The sequence below is a fragment of the Garra rufa genome, chromosome 5 (genome assembly GCF_049309525.1).
Source record: "Garra rufa chromosome 5, GarRuf1.0, whole genome shotgun sequence".
Classification (NCBI taxonomy): domain Eukaryota; kingdom Metazoa; phylum Chordata; class Actinopteri; order Cypriniformes; family Cyprinidae; genus Garra; species Garra rufa.
This window is the reverse complement of record NC_133365.1, coordinates 26140698-26163516: the sequence shown is the minus strand read 5'-3', so window position 1 is coordinate 26163516 and position 22819 is coordinate 26140698. Positions and strand designations below refer to the sequence as shown.

General features: G+C 43.8%; 1 protein-coding gene across 1 annotated transcript in view; it reads right to left on the bottom strand.

The window, feature by feature from the left end:
• Positions 1-22549, bottom strand: part of grk1b (G protein-coupled receptor kinase 1 b) — a 73979-nt gene extending 51430 nt beyond the window's left edge. Inside the window, 4 exon segments of the mRNA XM_073840025.1 lie at positions 301-304; positions 19999-20038; positions 20040-20123; positions 22214-22549. Coding sequence (XP_073696126.1) covers positions 301-304; positions 19999-20038; positions 20040-20123; positions 22214-22549 — 464 coding nt within the window.
• Between the last annotated feature and the right edge of the window lie 270 nt (positions 22550-22819).

Here is a 22819-nt window from a genome sequence, read left to right as displayed (position 1 = left end):
GCCCTAGCACTGAGCCTTGAGGTACTCCATACTGCACTTGCGATCTAAATGATACCTCTTCATTTATTGCCACAAACTGATGACGGTCAGATAAGTACGATTTGAACCATGCCAGTGCACTACCACTAATGCCTACATAATTTTCAAGTCTATTTAAAAGAATGTTGTGGTCAATAGTATCAAATGCAGCACTAAGATCCAGTAGCACTAATAGAGAGATGCAACCACGATCGCTTGACAATAGCAGGTCATTTGTTACTCTAATTAGAGCAGTCTCAGTACTATGATATGGTCTAAAACCTGACTGGAAATCCTCACAGATACCATTTTTCTCTAAGAAGGAGCATAATTGTGAGGATACTACCTTTTCTAGTATCTTTGACAGAAAAGGGAGATTCGAAATTGGTCTGTAGTTAATTAATTCATAGGGGTCAAGTTGTGGTTTTTTAATGAGTGGCTTAATAACAGCTATTTTGAAGGTTTTGGGGACATATCCTAATGATAGTGACGAATTAATAATATTCAGAAGAGGATCTATGACTTCTGAGGAGGAGGATCTGGAAGTACCTCCTTTAGTAGCTTAGATGGAATAGGGTCTAACATACATGTTGTGGGTTTAGATGATTTAACAAGTTTATACAATTCCTCCTCTCCTATAATAGAGAATGAGTGGAATTGTTCCTCAGGAGATCTACAACGCACTATCTGATGCGATACTGTAGCGGGCAGCTGTATGGTTACAATTTTATCTCTAATAGTGTCTATCTTGGAGGTAAAGTACGTCATAAAGTCATTACTGCTGTGCTTTTGGGAAATGTCTAAACCTGTTGCTGCTATATTTTTAGTTAATTTAACCACAGTATTGAACAAATACCTAGGGTTATGTTTGTTTTCTTCTAAGAGAGATGAAAAGTAATCCGATCTGGCAGTTTTTAATGCTTTCCTATAAGATAAATTACATTCACGCCAAGCAGTACGAAAAACCTCTAGTTTTGTTTTCCTCCAGCTGCGTTCCATTTTTCGTGCTTTTCTCTTTAGGGCGCGAGTATGATCGTTATACCACGGTGTTACACTGTTTTTCTTAATCTTTTTTAGGCGCACTGGAGCAACTGTATCTAAAGTGCTAGAAAAGAGAGAGTCCATAGTTTCTATTACATCATCAAGTTTTTCTGAGCTATTGGATATGCTGAGGAATTCAGATAAGTCAGGAAGATTACTTACAAAGCAGTCTTTTGTAGTAGAAGTGATGGTTCTACCGTATTTGTAGCAAGGAATTGAATTAACAGTTTTAGCTATCTGGATTATACAAGAGACTAGATAATGATCTGAGATATCATCGCTTTGCTGCAGAATTTCAACGCCATTAACATCAATTCCATGTGACAGTATTAAATCTAGAGTATGATTTCGGCAATGGGTAGGACCTGACACGTGTTGTCTAACCCCAATAGAGTTCAAAATATCTATAAATGCTGTTCCTAATGCATCTTTTTCATTATCAACATGGATGTTAAAATCACCCACTATTAAGACTTTATCTGCGGCCAGCACTAATTCGGATTGAAAATCAGCAAATTCTTTAATAAAGTCTGTATGGTGCCCTGGTGGCCTGTATACAGTAGCTAGCACAAACGTCACAGGGGATTTATCAGTAGTACTTGTTTCTCTGAATAATGCTATATGAAGCACCATAACTTCAAACGAGTTATAATTGAAGCCCGTTCTCTGAGAGACATTGAGAATACTGCTATAAATAGTAGAAACACCTCCTCCTTTACCTTTTAGACGCGGTTCATGTTTATAACAGTAATCTTGGGGGGTGGACTCGTTTAAAATAATGTAATCGTCTGGTTTTAGCCAGGTTTCTGTCAAACAGAGCACATCTAGGTTATGATCAGTGATCATATCATTTACAAAAAGTGCTTTCGTAGAAAGGGACCTGATATTCAATAAGCCAAGCTTTATCAATTGTTTCTCTGTATTATATATATTTTTTATTTGTTGAACATCAATTAAATTGTTAGTCTTGATTTGATTCAGGCGTTTTTTGCATTTTTTTGCTCGGGGGACAGACACAGTCTCTATAGTGTGATATCTAGGTGAAAGGGTCTCTAAGTGCTGAGAATTAACTGATTTCTGTGACATGAGGCGGCTAGCAGATGGTCGGTTTAGCCAGTCTGTCTGCTTCCTGACCTGGGCCCCAGTTAGTCAAGTGCAAACTCTAAGACTATGTGCCAAATTTCTAGATAGAAGAGATGCTCCACATCCGGAGGGATGAAGACCATCTCTTTTCAACAGGTCAGGTCTGCCCCAAAAGCTTGTCCAATTGTCTATGAAACCTATGTTATTTCGCGGGCACCACTTTGACATCCAGCCATGGAGTGACCACAGTCTACTATGAATCTCGTCACCACGGTAAGCCGGGAGGGGACCAGAGCATATTACAGTGTCTGACATCGTACTTGCAAGTTCACACACCTCTTTAACATTATTTTTAGTGATCTCCGACTGGCGAAGTCGAACATCATTAGCGCCGACGTGAATAACAATCTTACTGAGTTTACGTTTAGCATTAGCCAGCACTTTTAAATTTGCCAAGATGTCAGGCGCTCTGGCTCCCGGTAAACATTGGACTATGCTGGCTGGTGTCTCTATTTTCACGTTCCGTACAATAGAATCGCCAATTACTAGAGCACTTTCATCAGGTTTCTCAGTGGGTGCTTCACTGAGTGGGGAGAACCTGTTTGATGTTCTGATCGGAACGGAAGAGCGGTGTTTTGACCCGCAACTATGCCGCCTCACAGTCACCCAATTGCCCTGCTGCACGGGAGTTGTTACCGGAACCGAACAATGTACAGGGCTTTCTGAGCTAGTCACATCCAAAACCGTATCTAAGGCCCTCACATTCTTACTATCCTCCATTAAAGTTTGGATGCGTGACTCTAGTTCTGAAATCTTCTCTGTCAGCCTGACTATATTCCTGCATTTATCACATGTATAAGGCTCACTGCTGACAGAGATAGATAAGCTATATATGTGGCAAGCAGTGCAGACTACAATTGTAGGAGAAGAAGCCATTACTCACCGTGATTGTAGAATGATTTCAACTTACCAATGTTGTTAGAGTTCCTGAAGAACAGATCAGGGGGAGAAAAAACGGAACGGAACCGGCTAAAAGAGTACTAACGATATTAAACACGAGAAAAAAAATAAAAACGTGAATGGAACGCAGATGGCAAGTTAACCGGCCAGCGCAATGCTAAAAATAGTAAACAAGAGTTAAAAGCATGAATGGAGTGCGAGCGGCAAATTAACCGGCTATGGAATGCTAACGCGCTGCACTCGTGATTATAGAGTAAGGCGAACAATCAAATTAGTCAGATTAGTTTGATGGATAAGACCAGAAATTAAGTTAAGCTATATCTATCAATTTAAAACGGCAGAATTAACAATAAGATAGAGAATCCAGTAGAAAATCCAGTAGAAAAACGAAGCTGCAGAGAGCTACAAACAAACAGACCACTCTGCAGCAAGGCAGACTGGAAGCAGGGAAACAGCGAAACAGGACGTGCACCTTGAGACTGGTATTCATGCATTCTGGGCCAGCGTTAACACAATACTCCGGCTCGAAGGACCAAATGGTTTGTTTCTGAGTTTGTTTAGGACTGTATTGGACTGGTTTAGGGTAGCTGTGTTCGCCCTGGTGTGTCGGTCAGAACACAGGAGGCATGAATTTGAATCAACAGTCTTTAATTAAAATTCTGCAAATGATCAGCATGATGTACAGCACAGCCAGACCACAGGGCATTGCTTGGCATTATCTTCACAATAGTGATATGTGAGGAAACTGTACAGGATTAGACAGGTGTGGTCTGAAACAATTAACAAAAAACAATGATTAGAAATTGATAACAACTTCACTCAATATAGCAAATAGCATTTATACTAGGGTTGTTCCAATTCCGATACTAGTATCGGAAATGCCGCCGATACCACAAAAAAATCTAGCATCGGAATCGGCGAGTACTTGAACCCACGTACCGATCCGATACCATTTTCTTAAGATATAAGTTATTCCCGCTAGCAAGCCAGTTCTTCTTCGTGGCTCAGAATGCAAACAGTGTTGCCACAAGCAACCACTGTTTAGAGCAGCGAAGAAGAAATACAAATGTGCTAGCAGTTTGTCCGCTAAAACGGCGGCATGTCTCATATGTAGGGCTTTATGATTTCTGCGATGCGGAAAACACGGACGGAATCGCGGAATCCAGTCAAAATGGAATTTACAGTTTAACGCGGAACGTCACGGAATTTGTCAAAGTTTGATGCATTAATCAAAGGTAGTTTGTTACACTTAAATCAAATCGTGATATGGACTAATATTAAGCCGAAAACCGACTGTTTAAATATGAATTAATGCGTGGTTCTGTGTTAATGAATTGTACAGGCGCGTGGTTTGTTTACTCCTTGTACTGAAGTGGTTTCCCTCTTTTTCAGTTGAAGAAACATTTTTGAGACTTGGGTTTTGATACCAAAAGAATAGACTTTATTGCCGAAACAATTAAGCCGAGCACCCTAGCCATCCACAGAGAACAGGCTCTGCAGTCTGGTCCTAGAGAACTAACTTAGCTTTGTCGAGGCAGGGTTTTTATACCTGCCTTCTCACGCACACATGTCAAACTAAAGTCTTGAGGGTCCTTAGATTTACCATTATTATTATAAACAGATGTTCTTCTCCACCATGGACTAGCTAGAGGCCCCTAACATAACAAGTTCTTCCTTACCCTGGCCTCTCTAGTGGACATGGCCTGGCTAGTGGGCCTCACCATATATTTTGTCTAATGTCAAAACAAACCATATAGCGTCATCATATGAGGTCCACCATATGTGACTTTTGCAATGTTTGCACATTCCATTCTCCTGCAGGCCCTTACACACCCAGAAAGACACATGATTATAATAGTGAAATAATTTGATGCATATATGGCTATAATCACATTGATTATACTTGATTCTGATTAATAAAAATCTTCTTCATATTTCCCCCTTTGAGACGTTTTACGTCTCACTTTCTCCACAGTGCTGTTTCCTAATTCATTTTTTTTCCAGTAACTACTACTCATTGACTAACCAAAGTCACTATGTTTCGATACCCAAGGGCTGAGTCACGCCACAGCATTCTGAGGGGTTATTTATCTGTCTGCTTCTCTCTATGAAACATTTACCTCCCAATTTTACTGCATCTAACCTTATGACATTTTATATTACCATGTGGTGAGCTATTGAAGATTTCATGTTGAATTCACAACTCTTCTGATCATGCACATTACAACAAGTCCACATACATTGCAACATAGCTAGTGCTGAGAGGGCAATTAATCTAATGTGTTCAGCTTTCTACCATAATTCCTTTAAACCAGTTTTATCCCCATACATTGTCATCAGTATTCATTTCTCTTGCGGTCAATCTTTCTATTGCTTTAGTCATGTTATGGATGCCTAGGTCTATCATGTGTTCATCTGCATCATTGTCTGGAATATATGTACAACATGTAGTCTCCACTATTGTACACATCCCCCGTAGATGCAGTGAGCTGGTCCAAGACGAGTTGGTTTCGCAGTGCTGTCTTAGTTCTTGCAGGTCTTCCTTGATGCCTCCATCATTACCTTCGTAGTGTTCATGAAACTTATCAGTTCATACCTTGTCACTTCGACTTATCAACTTAAAGGCTATTTTATAGTTAATGTTCTTTCGGAACAGGGTTGTCTCTTCCCAAGCTTGAATATTTGCTGTGATCTTGCAGTGAAATTACTTTCATGCCGATATCTCTTTTCGCCTTGATCAGATGATTTCTTGCCTTGTTGTGGTTAATCAGTCTCCACCACATGTTGCTGGCATAGGAGTGGGCAGGATCTGGGTGGTCCAGCTAGTGTTCATCTCCTGCCTTCACTTCTTGGACATCTCGGCCTTCTCGATCAGAGTAGCAATGAGCAAGATCAGAACGATCATATTTGTTGCTAATATCTGCAGACTCGGGTCGGTCTCTAGGGATTCCTTCATTTTCCTCATCTTCCTGTTTAAATTAATGTGTACCATTCAGGTACTGCCATGTGACACCTGCTAACTCCTGCTAACTTCTCCTTGCTGTCATTCGTTGGCCTGTACTGACCTCAGATTACTCCCACACAGTGATGTCGCTGCGTGTTCAGCTCCCATACACCACTGTATGTTCATTTACCTTTGTCAGCCAGACGTCCCCCTTTGCATGGGGCAGCTTGTCAATCACTTTACTGATATTTGTCGCCTTCGTCATCTTCTTTCTCTCTCTTCAAGCAGCTTCTCAGCATGCAAAGCATGTTGCCTGAATAAAATCTTCAACCTTCCCCCTTTGAGACTTATCAAGTCTCACCTTTGCCTGTCTTTACTCAGAGTAGCTTCATAATTCGGTATCACTAGCTGGTGACTAAGGTAGGTCACATTGCTTCATTACTAATGACCAGATTATAGAATAGCACTTGGTAAAGCTGCAGGACCAAAAACCCTCCTCCCCACTCATTCACACTTGATTTTAGGGGAGAAGTAAAAAGATCCTGCCTTTCTAATATCAAAAGTTCTTTCATGACACAATTTTACATGTCTGCTTCATTCTCTGTCTTTGTCTTTTTCTTTTTGCGTTCTTTCTCATTGTCTGTTTCAACTTTCATTCTCTTTCCATTTCCTCCTTTCCATTTGTTGGCCTACATCTTCACCAGGGTGACTCTTTACGAGCCGTTGCGATGGTCTTTCCCTCGTTGGCAAGAGAGGGTCGTTACTAGCACGCCCTGAATCCCTCGCTTTATGCTGTGCAGGGTTGTTGAAGCTGGTTGGCGCATTTAAGGTGGGAGATTTGGACCTAGGTGTCACTCTGCAACCATGTTGCTGATGTAAGATTCTCCCTTGAGATCATAACTGCATCCTCAATGGTTCTTATTGGTGGAGCCAACCATTTCCTGGCCTTGATTGTGCTGTTACCTGTAAAGGGAAACTTTCAGAATTTTTATTAGTATTTTTTCATCTGGCCGGTCGTCCTTCTTGGTCCGACCTGTGGAAATGTCATGTGGGTTAAGGGCTGTCCTGGCCCCTGGGCTCTCATATCCATTGCTATCAATATAATGAGCTGGGTTTTATTACATGAATTGCATTGTTACTAGTTTTAATTAATTTCCAATTCATTCTCAACAATTTGCAAATTCAGTTTTCACTTTGTTATACAACTATCATTGTCCTACTACCATTGGATAACTTCTTAGACCTATCTTGCTCAATAGCATAGGCCTTTCAACCTGGAAAACACTTAACCCACTTAATTCTTGTTAACAGTCAGAAAACAATATTTTTCATTTTGACACACAATCAGCTCTCTGATGATTTGCTGAAAAGGAAGTTAGATGTGGGGTGGACAGAGCAAGCTTTCTTGCTTTGCCTTCCAATGCAATACGCTGCGCAAGTGTGGCATTTTTCTTTCTGCCACAACAATAACCAAGGTGCTGACCAGGAAACTTAACCAAATTCATCCATGGTCATAATTTTACTGGGCATAATTTGCCCTGTGGGCCCACATTTCAATATTTGCATACAGCTGTTTTGGCAAAATAATTGATTTGCCTCAGTGTCTCGTCAGACACTATCTTTCTCTCCATATCACACCATTGCACACCATCATTCATACTTTTTCTCTCCCTTTCACACACACACCCTTTTTGGCTAACTTCATTTTTATTTTTATTTTTGTCCAACCTTAGCTGATTGTGAATGAACGATTTTAGCCTCAGCTTTTGAATAGACTAACGTAAGCTTTTTTCATTATCAGCCTCTATTAAGTGTAGTTTTGGTTGTATTTCCCATAGGTTCTAAACATCATTTTATGCAACTGGGTAACTTCTGTCCCCACAAAATTTATTTAACACTGCTATGTAAACCTCTTCTTTTTTCCTCATCAAAATCTAACAGATTATTTGGTTCAGAATAATTGTTTTAGGCATTGTGCAATTAAGAGCCAACTGTAATTTCTCAAATGTCATTTACTTGTCTACTTTAAATTTTCATCATATACTTTTTGTTATTGCTCATGAGCATCTTAGAGAAGAGCATAAAAGCTTTCTGCATAATCTAGGATCCATGGATATCAACATTTCTATCTCATTTCCCCCAGTGTTGACAGCATTTGTAATTTTCATGATTTTGGAACTTTATGGTTATTATTTTTCCTCAATCTATCCCCAAAATGTCCCTAAACAAAATTAAGTGACCAACATATTATTTTCTCAGTCCTATTTTTCCTATTAGACATCTTGTCTGCCCCCCTTTTTTCCATACAAGCTCAGCATTGTTATCGATAATTCAGTTGTACATTTCCCTTAGTTGGTTAATGAATAGCTATCTCTATGCCAAATCCAGCTCCATTTTTATCTAATTGGTGAGTTCAGCATTCACTTTTTCTGTCAAAATTCCTTTTTCTTTAAGACATAAGGCTGGACTGGTACCTAATGAAAAGCAGATCAAGAATGTTAGTTAAAACACAGAATTCAAAGAGCTGCTGTGAGACCAGTGAATAATCAATAGTAAGTTATTAAATTAATTAACCAAATTTGAAGCAGTCTCTATAGTGATCATTAGATATGCAGCACCTGTGCACACGATGGGAAGTGATGAAAGTTCTTCTGTGTAGATCATCAGTCTGTTGAAGCTCTTTAGCTGTTGCACTGGGTCGTCAGTCTGTGATGGCAGTCAAAGGCTTGATGTTGGGTTGTATGTTCTCCGATGTTTCTTTGCTTCTCCTCAGTCTGGCTTTTGCTTGATCCTGCCAGAGTTTTGCATTTCCGTATGTTCTTTTCATCCCTTTAGGAAAGGTCTCAAGTGAAATGTTCACCTTTTCCTGCTTTAAGTCAGTCTTTCTCCATACAGGAGTGTGTGTTCCTCTTTTAGGAGGGGGGTTGAAAGTCCATCAGCCCCTCCCCCTTCTTCTCTCCGCAGCCTTGTCTTTGCTTCTTCATCACAGTGTTAGACAGCCTCCAGTTCTTTGCTTTCCTTTGTCAAGGCACTGTTCCCGAAGTCATCTGAAATTTGAACACTCAAGAGACTGCATTAATCAAATCGAATCTTAGTAAACTATGACCTCAGTTGTGTCTGAGCAATCAGCTCTAACTAAATTTCACTTTTCAGCCAGATCTTTCAATGGTCGTTTTCATCTGGTTAAAAACAGCAGTTCCCTTATTCTATTTTAGTAAAGCAAGTTCTTCGTTGCGAAAATAGCAAGCAGTTTCTTCTTTGCAAAATGCAGAAAATAGCTATCTTTATTATCTAAGTATACTACAATAAACAAAATGATCCTTCTTCTTTCTACAACAGCATGGCATGCATATTGTGAAACAAAGATTTCCATTCTATTTTTTGTTTTACATTCACATAGATTGTTCAGAATAATCTAGTAATGGTGAATTAATTTTTCCCTATTAGCATATATTTATTCACCAAGTTCCCTTTACTATTTTAAAATGTCTATGGCCTTTAAATCATAATTTCTATTAACTTGGCCACCCAATCTTGTTCTTATTCCACATTGCATTACACAAGTTATCTTTTAGTTAACTCAACCCCAAATCTCTGAAACTCTGTAATGGATTAATTTCCATACTGTCTTCCAGGGATAACAAGATACAAATTTTAGACGTCATTAGATATAAAATATTATGTTCTTAAGCACGTGCAATCTTATTTATTCATCTATCAAGATAAATCATTAACTAATACTTCTTATTTTAATGAATCTCTTACTATAGTACTTTGCAAAGTCTATTTCTTTTACAATTTTTAACCAACATTTTCTTTATTTATTATTTTCTATTAGTCCCTAGTATTCAGGCTCTCTCTCTGCAATCCGACCACTCTCAAGTGTTTGTCCGGGAGGGGCACGCACATCTGGTCCCCCCTTTTCTGGAGTTTTTTCTCCTCACTCACACAGACACAGACACTGACATTGACACACACATTTACACAGACTACTCTACACTCTTCTTGAGTGACCTGTCAGTTCTACTCGCTCTTTCACTGAACTTTTCTTCCATACAGTAAAAAAGCAGTACTCTGAAGGATTTTTGCCTATCAGTACAGACCTCTGTAACTTCCTAACTCCTCTACAGAGCGGTATCCATAGGACTTTACTTTATCTGCTTCACGTTTATTGCTATCCTCAAGGCCCACTTAACAATAAACACAGATCATATTCAGAAAACAACTTAATATTCCCTGATACACTTCCTCAACACAGGGAAACAATCTGGCAAGTTTGCGCTCTGTCTCATTGATTCACTTCCTCTACACAATGAAGGCAACCCTTGCAGGATTTAAGTACATCTTGTAGCTCTTTTGCCTAGGACTTCTCTTTTAACACTTTAAACATCTAACATAAACATTACACTTATAAAAATATTAAAATCTGTATTCCCTATTCTTCTCAAAACCAAAACAACAGAAAACACAGATCAATGCATGCATTTAGTTCTTTTGGAATCAAACCCCCTTTTTTGTTCTTTTAAATTTGGAAGAGCAAATATCTGAGTGTTCTTACCATCTCGGGCAGACCTGGCTAAACAACACAAACTAATTATGCAAGCAAAAACTGCCTACCTTTTTTAGTGGCCACTGTTTATGTTGCTCAGTCCAGACAGCCCAAAATGGTCTTTCACCCGTGCTCCTTTCCATCCTGCCGACTACGCCAATATGAAGTGGTTTCCCTCTTTTTCAGTTGAAGAAACATTTTTGAGACTTGGGTTTTGATACCAAAAAATAGACTTTATTGCCGAAACAATTAAGCCGAGCACCCTAGCCATCCACAGAGAACAGGCTCTGCAGTCTGGTCCTAGAGAACTAACTTAGCTTTGTCGAGGCAGGGTTTTTATACCTGCCTTCTCACGCACACATGTCAAACTAAATTCTTGAGGGTCCTTAGATTTACCATTATTATTATAAACAGATGTTCTTCTCCACCATGGACTAGCTAGAGGCCCCTAACATAACAAGTTCTTCCTTACCCTGGCCTCTCTAGTGGACATGGCCTGGCTAGTGGGCCTCACCATATATTTTGTCTAATGTCAAAACAAACCATATAGCGTCATCATATGAGGTCCACCATATGTGACTTTTGCAATGTTTGCACATTCCATTCTCCTGCAGGCCCTTACACACCCAGAAAGACACATGATTATAATAGTGAAATAATTTGATGCATATATGGCTATAATCACATTGATTATACTTGATTCTGATTAATAAAAATCTTCTTCAGTACTGAAGCGCGCGGGACACTTGCGGTAATATTAAAGGGCTCCAGACTGTGACCAATTTTTCTGCCAGTGTTACTAATTTTCGTGAGCGGTCACACTGGCACGACCACCGCGTTGTTCAACTCATAAGCTCTGCCATTTCTGTCTCAGATGAGAAACATAAAATGGCACGCGAAACGAAAGTGAAACTAACACAACACGTTTGAGCTGCTCAGCGCTGACCTTTTATTAGCTTGGACTGCAATGCAAACAAACTTGCACAAACCCCGAACAGCTTTATTCGGGAACCAACATTGATTTTGCAACACTGTTACTGCTGCGAGATCCAGTGAGGAGCATTTGAAAATGGCGCACAATGAATAAGGTTGCTGTGAGATCTAGTGAGAATCTTTCAAATTCTGGCCAAAATTCTCTGTTATAAACAGGGCTGATGTACGTCAGGAAACCAGATTAGTAATGCTAACTATATAAAAAATATTACTGTCAAATGTATGTCATATAATAAAAATACTCTACTTCACTGTATATATCACTGTATGTTTGTTTTATTAAGGAATAAGTCTGAAGCACACAATAAAACAATTTATTAGTATTATCTACAGCTGTATATACAATTACACACCCAGGTATCGGATTAGTACTCGGTATCGGCCGATACCCCGAGCCCAGGTATCGGAATCGGTATCGGGAAGGAAAAAAGGGTATCGGAACATCTCTAATTTATACTATTATCTGTCCATTATAAACATGAAATTCTCTGCAGTAGTACCATTTTCTACCGTTAAAAGTTACCGTCATACAATCCGATAACTTAACTAAAAATAATAACAGAACAGAGATATACAACATTCAAATCCACATCTATACACACTGAAACATCAATCAGTAATACCATTACTGCACTGAATCCAAGTGTAGTAAATATAAGTGTAATAACGGCTTAGGCAAGATGCTGGGTTTAGCGTCTACACTTATCTTCACAAACGAACTCACAATATCTTATTATTATTAATCATATGATACATTCGGTTAAGAACAATCATAAATGAACTTATATTTTGTCATTAACACACAACTTGAACACATATCATCAGCCAAGCGAAGTTAAATTCAGTCCGTATTCTGAATAGACCTAGGTGGTACCCGTGCAATCGGCTCAACTGGAACTGAACGGTATTGACGCACGCAATAACCTGTGCTCTGATTGGTCATTCCTTCCCAACAGTCTTGTATCATTGTTCTTTTGGAGCTACCTACCTGACGCACTTTACAGTGGATGTTTACCTCCCGTCAGTCTGTCTGCATCTATGTTTGTCTTCAGTCCCTTCAGTCTGGCCACAGTTCACGTGCAAGAAGAGGAACTGTTTACTGTTGAGCTAAGTTTGCCATTACTAATCCATCTTCAGATACTCACCTGTGTGCTTCCCCGTGTCTCTCCAACATCTGCTTAATCAACCTGTGCGGTTTACATTACCTGTGTGTCGAGCTCTGTCTGATCTTGTAACACCACTAGATAAGTATATTTATATTGATTTAATAATGTTTAGTATTTTTATAGCAATTTTGCTTTACTTTTGTTGTTTTAAATTATGTTTCTTGCTAAAGTTTATTTGAATGTATTATGTGTTAACAAATATTATAGACAACAAATCAAGTTTTTCTTCAAATGCAAATGCATATGAACGCATTTTCTTGGACTAAAATATATAGAGATCAAAATGTATTTTTTAATGCTTTTAAAAATAAGTATTTAAAACTATTTAAAATATATTTTAAAAAATATACAAACAATTGGAAAATTTATATTGGTAGAAAACATATTTGCATAAATATATTTTGATATTTTAGCAAATGTCTTTTTGGCCATTTTTTGTATATTTTGAAATATATTTAAACATTTATTTGAAATATATGTTTTGCTGTATGGATGTAAGTGCGGCCATACAAAGTTTGGTGAGATTCTTACATTTAAAAAAAAAATGAAAATGTTGAATTCTGCTTCTATTTATGGCCTTTTATACACACACACACAGGACATTCATGGACATAATGCAGTCTCTAGCCCCTTACGCTAACCATCACAAAAAAGTCCCTAACCCTTACCCTAACCTTAACCTAATTATAACCTTGACACTAAAACCAAGTCTTTACCCTTAAACAGCCCTTTAAATAGGGGCCTGGGGACCAAATGTTCTCACTTTACTCTCTTGGTCCTCACTACAGTGGTGTAAAACTTAAACTGGTTCTCAACTGTACAAATACAGACACACAAACACTCATACACATTTATCAAAAATAACATGTATATATAACACCTGAGTTCCCTTCCGGGAACTCAACACTGCGTCATCAACGCTATGGGGAATGCCACTGGCGAACCTGGCTCTGAATCAGTCTTCAACCAATAGGATGACGGGAGTGACGTCACCGACGAGATGACGTCATGCGACCAGGAAGTATATAAGCACGTGCGTTTCAAACCGGCTTCAGCTTTTGTCATTCAGCGAAGCGCTCTATGTTGGTCTGTCTGTCTGGTTTGCATTGCTGCTTTTTTGTGCCAGTTTGCACAGCTTTTATTTGAGCAATGTCAACAAAAAGGGGAAAGAAATTTGTGGCGGTTCAGCAGTCACACAGACGGTGTGTTCCTCCCTGCCAGCGATTCATCGTTGGTGGGGATACACACAGTCTGTGTGTTTTCTGCTTGGGAGCGGAGCATGCTCAGTCAGCCCTCGAGGGGGCTGGCTGTCTGCAGTGTGAGCGCCTTCCACTGCGGGTGCTCCGTTCCCGGAGGGCTCTCTTCGAGGAGGGAGCCTTCACCAGCGTTCCTCGCGGGTCTGGCCCTGCTTCCACCGAGGCGGAGCGGCAGCTGCACTCGTGGGGTTCGCAGCTCGATCTGCTGGAGGGAATGGAGACGGGTGATCCCCTATCTCCTTCCTCACCTGGTGGATCGGTTGACCTCCTCCTGGATGCGGAAGCCCGCACTGCGGTTTCTTCCCCCCGGGAGGAGGTATCAACACTTCTCTTATCTTCCTCCGAGGAGGTTGATATTGAGAGTGTTGATCTCCCCCAACCGCCTGTTAAGTCCCCACAGTTTGAGGAGCTCCTGCAAGTGATAACTCGTGCGGTAGCCAGACTTAACATTAGCTGGCCCGCCGAGCACACTCATGAGCCGCAGAAAAGCAAGTTAGATGAGCGCTTCCTGCGGACACACAAACCACCTCCGGGGCGGAGCCTTCTGTTTTTCCCTGATCTGCACAGTGAGCTGTCGAGATCATGGGAAAAAACATATTCAGCCCGTGTCTTCACCCCCTCCTCCGGTTATTATGGTAACGTGGGAGGGGTAGAGAAGCACGGCTATAAGATGATGCCGAGGGTTGAGCAGACGCTGGCAAGCCATCTGTCGCCCGCAGCGGCATCATCTTTGAAGGCTCCATCCTTGCCCACCAAGCCATTAAAGCTTACATCTAGCTTGCTGGGCAAGGGATACGCGGCAGCAGGTCAGGCTGGGTCTTGTCTGCACACAATGTCGGTGTTGCAGGCATACCAGGCCGACCTGCTAAAAGACCTAGATGAAGGCAGGGAGGTGAAAGTCTCAGAGCTGAGGAGTACAGCAGATTTGGCTCTCCGCGCCACTAAGGAGAGCGCCCGCGCTGTTGGGCAGTCTATGGCAGCGCTTGTGGTCGCGGAGAGACACCTATGGTTATCCCTGACCGACAAGAAGGAGAAGGACAGGGCCCTTCTGCTGGACGCCCCGCTCCAGTCTCCTGGTCTGTTCGGCGACTCGGTTGATACAGTCGTCAGCAGATACCAGGAGGCCCGCAGACAGTCTGCTGCGTTCCATCAATACCTCCCTCGCCGTGTGTATTCTCCTGGGGCTGCTGGACGGGAGCAGCCCCAGCCGCGTACCAGCTCCTCACACCGCCAGACTCAAAAAGCCAGCGTGGCCGCCCATGCCCCTCCTGGTAGAGCTAGGGGGCGGGGCAGGCAGCGCTCTAAGCCGGGGACCTCTAAGTCCAGGCCCGACCTGAGGGTCGTCCTGCAGTCGAAGAGGTCCTCGGCTAAACGGCCCTGACTTTGGTGGCTCAGGGCCATTGAGGGCAGCCCCTCGGGGAAGTAGGGGGTCTACCACATTATATGGTGCCCACTCTTTCTCGGGCCCTCAGGAGACCAGTCAGCTAACCCTGCCTGTGTTTCAGGGCGCGGCAGTCTCCCGCAAATCTCTGCTGGGTTTTCCGCCCGACATCGTAGCGGACTCAGTAAATTTGCCACCCCTACGGGGGTCCTCAGAGCAATTAGTTCAGGTGTCGCTTGCCAGTCAGCTGTTACAGGCCACCGAATTAGTTTCTCAAACTCTACCAGAAACCAGTCTCGAGAGGCTGGTTCCCCTAGTACACTTTCTGGCAGCGTGGAAACTACTGCCGAATGTGTCTTCGTGGGTCCTGCGTACGGTAGAGAAAGGATATCAAATCTAGTTCGGCGCTCCTCCGCCGCCTTTCAGCAGGGTGTTTCCTACTCTGGTAGGCCCAGAGCAAGAACTGGTGATGGAACAGGAAGTAAATTCTCTTCTAAGGAAGGGGGCCATCGAGGTGGTCCCTCCTCAGCACAGAGAATCCGGGTTCTACAGCCGGTACTTCATCGTTCCCAAGAAGGATGGAGGGCTGCGGCCCATCTTAGATCTCAGACTACTGAACCGCTCAGTCATGAAACTGAAGTCCAGAATGCTAACTATCAAGCATGTTGTGTCTCAAATCAGGTCCGAGGACTGGTTTGTCACAATAGATCTCAAAGATGCATATTTTCATATCTCCATCCTTCCTCAGCACAGGAAGTTTCTCAGGTTCGCTTTCAGGGGCGAAGCTTACCAATATCGAGTTCTTCCTTTCGGCCTAGCACTCTCACCCCGCACGTTCACGAAGTGTGTGGATGCTGCGCTGGCTCCTCTGCGACTCCACGGCATCCGCATACTCAACTACATAGACGACTGGCTGATTTTAGCCAGTTCAGAACGGTTAGCGGCTCAGCATCGAGATGTTGTTCTCGCTCATATGAAAAATCTGGGGTTGAGGCTCAACGCCAAGAAAAGTGTGCTGTCTCCCTTACGGAGAACCACTTATCTAGGTGTTGCATGGGATTCGACCACGATGCAGGCATGAATGTCTCCTGCTCAGATCGAGTCGATCCTCACTGCAGTCAATGCGGTCAGGCTAGGCCTGTCACTCACTGTCAAACAGTTTCAAGTACTGTTAGGTCTCATGGCAGCAGCAGCCAACGTAATACCTTTTGGCCTACTGTATACGAGGCCACTACAGTGGTGGCTCAAGACCAAGGGATTTTCCCCGAGGGGAGATCCGTTCCGCAAGATCAAGGTCACGCGGCGTTGCCTTCGTGCCCTGAGCATGTGGAAGAAACCTTGGTTTCTATCTCAGGGCCCGGTCCTGGGAGCTCTGTGTCGCCGCGTCACGCTAGCGACAGACGCATCCCTCACCGGGTGGGGAGCGGTCATGAGTGGCCGCTCGGCTTCCGGCCTGTGGACCGGTCATCATCTCTCGTGGCACATCAATTGCTTAGAGATGTTGGCAGTTTTCAAGGCTTTGAGGCATTTCCTCCCAGACCTGAGGAACCGCCATGTGCCAGTCCGCACCGACAACACAGCGGTGGTGTATTATATCAACCACCAGTGGGGTGTGCGTTCACGCCCTTTGTTCAAGCCGGCGTACCATATCATCCTGTGGTCCCAAGGGAAACTCCTCTCACTGAGTGCAGTTCATATCCCTGGGCATCTGAACGTGGGGGCAGACATCCTGTCGAGGCAGGGGCCGAGGCCCGGGGAATGGATGCTTCACCCCGAGGTGGTGAAGCAGATATGGAGAGTGTTTGGCCAGGCTCAAGTGGACCTCTTTGCGACTCGGGAGACATCGCAATGTCCCCTCTGGTACTCTCTAGCGCCTCCAGCTCCGCTGGGGCTGGACGCCATGGTACAGACGTGGCCGAGGCTTCGTCTGTACGCTTTCCCCCCGATCGCTCTGCTCCCAGGAGTTCTAGAAAGAGTACGCCGGTACGGAGTCAGTCTACTACTACTCATAGCCTCATAGACGGTGGTCCCCCCCCGAGGTTGTTGAGACCATCCTTCATTCTAGAGCTCCCTCTACAAGGAAACTTTATGGCCTTAAATGGAAGGTTTTCACCTCATGGTGTGAAGGGCGACACGCTGACCCAGTTCACTGCCCGGTTGGTACAGTGCTGGAGTTCTTGCAGTCTCGCCTCTCCACAGGGCTAGCCCACTCCACCCTGAAGGTGTACGTGGCGGCATTATCGCCCTTCCACACCCCGCTTGGTGGCCTGTCAGTGGGCAAGAACCCTCTGGTCATACGTTTCCTTCGTGGTGCACTCAGGATGAGGCCTCGGGTGACTCCCAGATCCCCCTCGTGGGACCTCGCTGTGGTGCTTGAAGCCCTCTCTCGGCCTCCATTCGAGCCCATAGAGGAGATTTCAGATCGCTTCCTTACAATTAAGACGGCGCTGCTGTTGGCTCTTACTTCTCTGAGGAGAGTAGGAGACCTTCAGGCCCTTTCAGTGGCCCCTTCTTGTATCGACTTTGCGCCCGGCTTGGCCAAAGCGTTCCTCTACCCTAGACCCTGGTATGTACCGAAGTTCCCAACAGCGGTACCACAGCCAGTCACCCTACAGGCCGTTTATCCTCCTCCATTCGTGGAGAGCGACCATCGGAAGTATAACTGTACGTGTCCAGTGCGAGCACTGGACACGTACGTCCACAGAGCTGCCCTGTGGTGAAAGTCAGAGCAACTATTGGTCTGTTACGGTCCCCCTAAGAGGGGGCTCCCGGCAACAAAGCCTACAATCAGTAGATGGATCGTGGATGCCATAACTACTGCATATGTGTTCTCTGGCCTGCCATCACCGATGGGCATCAAGGCTCACTCAACTGGAGGCATGGCGGCCTCTAAAGCTCTGCTGGCAGGTGTCCCTATTCAGGACATCTGCAGTGCGGCGGGTTGGTCCACACCCCTGACCTTTGTTAGGTTCTATGAATTAGACCTACGAGCTACGGGGGGCCGAGGTAGATGCTTCCTCTTGCGCTGGGTGCTCCCCAGGCAGAGATGTATTTCCACTCGCGTCCTGGCAGTTCTCCAGGAGGAGCCATTCTAGTGTCCTGGCCAGAGTTTCCAGACACTACTTGAGTCCCTCTTGTCCGGGTGCGCCCCGGCAAAGGACTACCTTCTCCTCGTGTGCCCGAGGGCCGAGGAGGACCTCTTCCTCCTTGTCTGGCTGGTCACCAGACGGAGGTAGATCATCTCGTGTGCCCAAGGGTCGAGGTGCACAACTCTCCCTCTCGCACTGGGTGCTCCCCAGGCAGAGATGTAATTCCGCTCGCGTCCTGGCAGTTTCCAGGCGGAGCCCTTCCAGTCCCTCCTGTACTGGCTGTTCCCCAGACAGAGTTTGGACTACTTCTTTCTCGTGTGCCTAAGGGCCGAGGTACCTATCATGTTCCCTCTCGCGCTGGGTGCTCCCCAGGCAGAGATGTAATCCCACTCGCGTCCTGGCAGTTTTCCAGGCGGAGCCATTCCCGTGCCCTGGCCAGAGTTTCCAGGCACTACTTGGGTCCTTCTTGATCGGGGTGTGCCCAGACAAAGGACTACCTTCTCCTCGTATGCTCGAGGGCCGAGGAGAACCCCCTCTCTGACTGGTGACCAGACTGGGGTTTATGACCCTAACCTCGTGGGCTCAAGGGCCGAGGTTTATATATCCCTCTTCGCTGGGTACGTCCCAGGCAGAGATGTAATCCCGCTCACATCCTGGTATTTTTCCCAGGCGGAGCAACCTAGCGTCCTGGCATCTTCCCCAGACGCTACCTGTCCCTCTACGTCTGGCTGGTCCCCAGACTGAGGTCGACGCTTTCCTCGTGAGCCCGAGGGCCGAGGCGGATCATATCCCTCTTCGCTGGGTACTCCCAGGCAGAGATGTAATTCCACTCGCGTCCTGGCAGTTTTCCAGGCGGAGTCCTTCTAGTCCCTCTTGTGCTGGCTGTTCCCCAGACAGAGCGGACCACTTTCCTCGCGAGCCCGAGGGCCGAGGTATATGCCATATCCCTCTTGCTCTGGCAGTTCTCCAGACAGAGGCGTAATTTTTCTCTTGTTCCTGGCAGATTTCCCAGGCAGAGAATGTTCAGTGCCCCGGCAGGTTCTGCCCCGGGCACTACCCTCCTGCTCTGGGATGGTCCCCCAGACAGTGAGTATGTTCTGGCCTGATCCACCAGACTCAACGCTTCCTTTCTTTCCCAGACAGACACCACTGGGCAGGAATTTGGAATTCTGGGGAAGTTGGTATATCGTTCCCCATAGCGTTGATGACGCAGTGTTGAGTTCCCGGAAGGGAACGTCCCAGGTTACGTATGTAACCCTGGTTCCCTGAGGGAACGAGACACTGCGTCATGGGCCATAATTCCCGCATTCCTGCCGCGCATCGCTTCATTCCTGGAAGCTGAAGCCGGTTTGAAACGCACATGGTCGCATGACGTCATCACGTCGGTGACGTCACTCCCGTCATCCTATTGGTTGAAGACTGATTCAGAGCCGGGTTCGCCAATAGCATTCCCCATAGCGTTGATGACGCAGTGTCTCGTTCCCTCAGGGAACCAGGGTTACATACGTAACCTGGGACGGTCTCCACCATTCATGATGGTCATGACTAGGCAGAGGTTCATTTTTGGTCTGGAAAGCATAGGCCAGGGTCACAATGAAACGACTGTGGACTTTAGCCAGGATGCACTTCTCAATAATAGCACCCTATGAGAAATCAAGTAATTAGACAAATTAAAACAGACAAGGGAGATTTAGGTAAAAGAAAAATATTTGGGAAATGGTGGCCACATGTTGGTAAAAAGTTATTGAAAAGGGATGGGTACTAGTGATGCGCGGGTCAGGGTTTTTTTCAACCCGCGGGTCCCACAATTATGAAATTATTTGGCCCGCCCCAGCCCGCCCCGCAACACTGTGTCTATTTTTACAACCCGCCCCGCCCCGCACCCGCGACCTTTAAATAGACATACTATGCATTGTAATGCAAATGAAAGCAGCTTTTTTTTTTTCTTTTTTTTTTGCCCGAAAGTGCTTAGAAACTTCGCCTTTTAAACTGGCAACAACATACTGTACGATTATGGATATGAACCATTAATCAAATCATATTAATAACAAGATAATCGGTGGTGTCACGTTAGTGGTGCCGGAAGAAAAGTGGGTATACGCTTCATTTATGAATATCGTTTTGAACTTTCTATTTGAACGCATTCGTTTACTGGATCCTTGGACTGAAAGGTTTACAGGTTCACTGGTTTAAGGAAGTACTGATCATAAAAATCTGGTTCTTTTTATTCGTAAGGTGTTGTTTTCGTTATTATGTACTGGTTAAAATGACTAGGGCGCGCACGCATCACGCGCAATCACCAAATAGATTTCAAAGCAAGCCGGCGCCACGGTCCTGACTGTATCATTGCTGTCTTTATTGTGTGTTTTTAGCGAATATTTACATTCATTCACATATGACTGGATGTGGTTGACTGTCTTGATTTTGGCTAATGCAAGATAATGCGCAACAGAGGAGATTTAAATACACATAGCGCCAGGCCTGCAGAGCCGAATGAGCGTTCGCTTGATGCGCTTGTGTTTGTCAGCGGGAGCTGCTTGGCGCTTTCGTGACGTGACGTGCTGATAACCCTTAAAGAACTTAATAAAATATGAAAATAGATATTCCCAAATTTGTAATGTAGGCTATAGGGAATTGCACGCAACATACATTGATTTTTTTTTTTTTTTTTTAAATGACCCGCCCCAACCCACCCCGCAAATAAAGTGACAATTTCTTTACCCGCCCCAACCCGACCCGCGGGTTACCCGCGGGGCCCGCGGGTTATGAGACGACCCGCGCATCACTAATGGGTACTACTAGACAGGGAGTTGTTTTCAGGAGATTTACCCTAAGGACTAGAACAGTTTCTATGGCTTCTTGAGATTAAAAAAAAAAACACCTGTACAATGTCATCATCAGCAAAAACTGACTCTTCCTATTAACCACATACCTTGCTTTTTCTAATCTAAATGATTGTTGCAACATAGGCTCATTGGAAATACATGCTCCTATATACATGTCTGCAAACTTGAAAAAATTAGCCTGGGTTGGATTTTGTACATGCAACTATGGAGTTTAAATAGAATCAGACATTTGCTGTTTTTGAGTCTCAGAATGGCTCTGAAATCGGCCATCATAAGCATGAAAATTGGTGACGAGAATGAATTTAATTAAGAAAGTATAAGCAGTTCTTGGATGAGACTATGAATGTTAGCAAAAGGTTAATTTAATTTAATCTGCTAATACCTTTACAGGCAAGTTAGCTCCTTTATCTAATTTGAATGACTTTTCTCCATTCTGTTTTGCGGTGGGACATTAGTGCCAAATTCCAAATTAAATCAATTTTTTCTCCTCTTTTAACGCTTAAGGATTCCTCTTCTTTTTCCTTATCTGTCTTTCTGATTCTCAGTTGCAGCTGTTTGTGGAGTATCAAGCAGAGCCTGCAAGCCTCTTTGCACTGAGCCAATACGCTATGATTAGAGCCGCTTAATACAATGTTCTCAGGTTAATCTAATCTCATGTCTCAATGTGTTTCTTTCCCTTTTTTTCCAAGAGATTTCCAAATCACTCTTTTTGTCTGCTATGCGGCAAAGGAATGTCACCAAATTCACCAAAAAGTGATTGCTCCACATGTACAGTTTTGGCATATCCATATTAATCAGGATTTGAGGTCTGCAGTCAGGCCACCTGTATCAAAGCAAGGTCTGAACACTGGCATAGGTTTATCTACTAAACTAGCTCTCTCCCTTACATCATAACCTTTACGTTTCTTCAACCTCTTCTTGTTCAGTTTCTTGTTAGCATACATCTTTCCTGTCGCCTTCATTTGGCAAGCATGGACCTCACCAAATCCGCCTTTCCCAAGCACTCTGAAATCCATGAACCAATCTTCAGTAACAGGCTGGCTCTCCAGCCATTTAAACTGTACATAACGCAGAAAGTACATGCTTTCCTTGTAGCCACTCAGTGCTTTTGCTTCCAAGTGAACAAGGAGCTGCTGTTCACTCTCTTTAAAAAGATCTCCTCGAATGTTCTTGTAGTCCTCTTTCACCCTGCTCACAGCTTTGGTCAACAACCTTGGTGGCATGCTGCCATTTATTACAGAAAATAATTTGCACTTACAATGGAAGTCTATGGGCCAAGTCTACTTTAGGGTTCAAATGTGAATGAAGAAATGTTAAGTTCAGTTAATGGTAGAAACATAGTACACTCTCAAAAGGGATGTGTTAATTTTTAACACATTATTTGTGTTATGTCTATTTTAGCACATTTTGTGTTACTTTGTGTTAAATATGTGTTAAAAACGAAAAAGAAAAAAGAAAATATCCAACACAGTGTGTCCAACACAATATGTGTT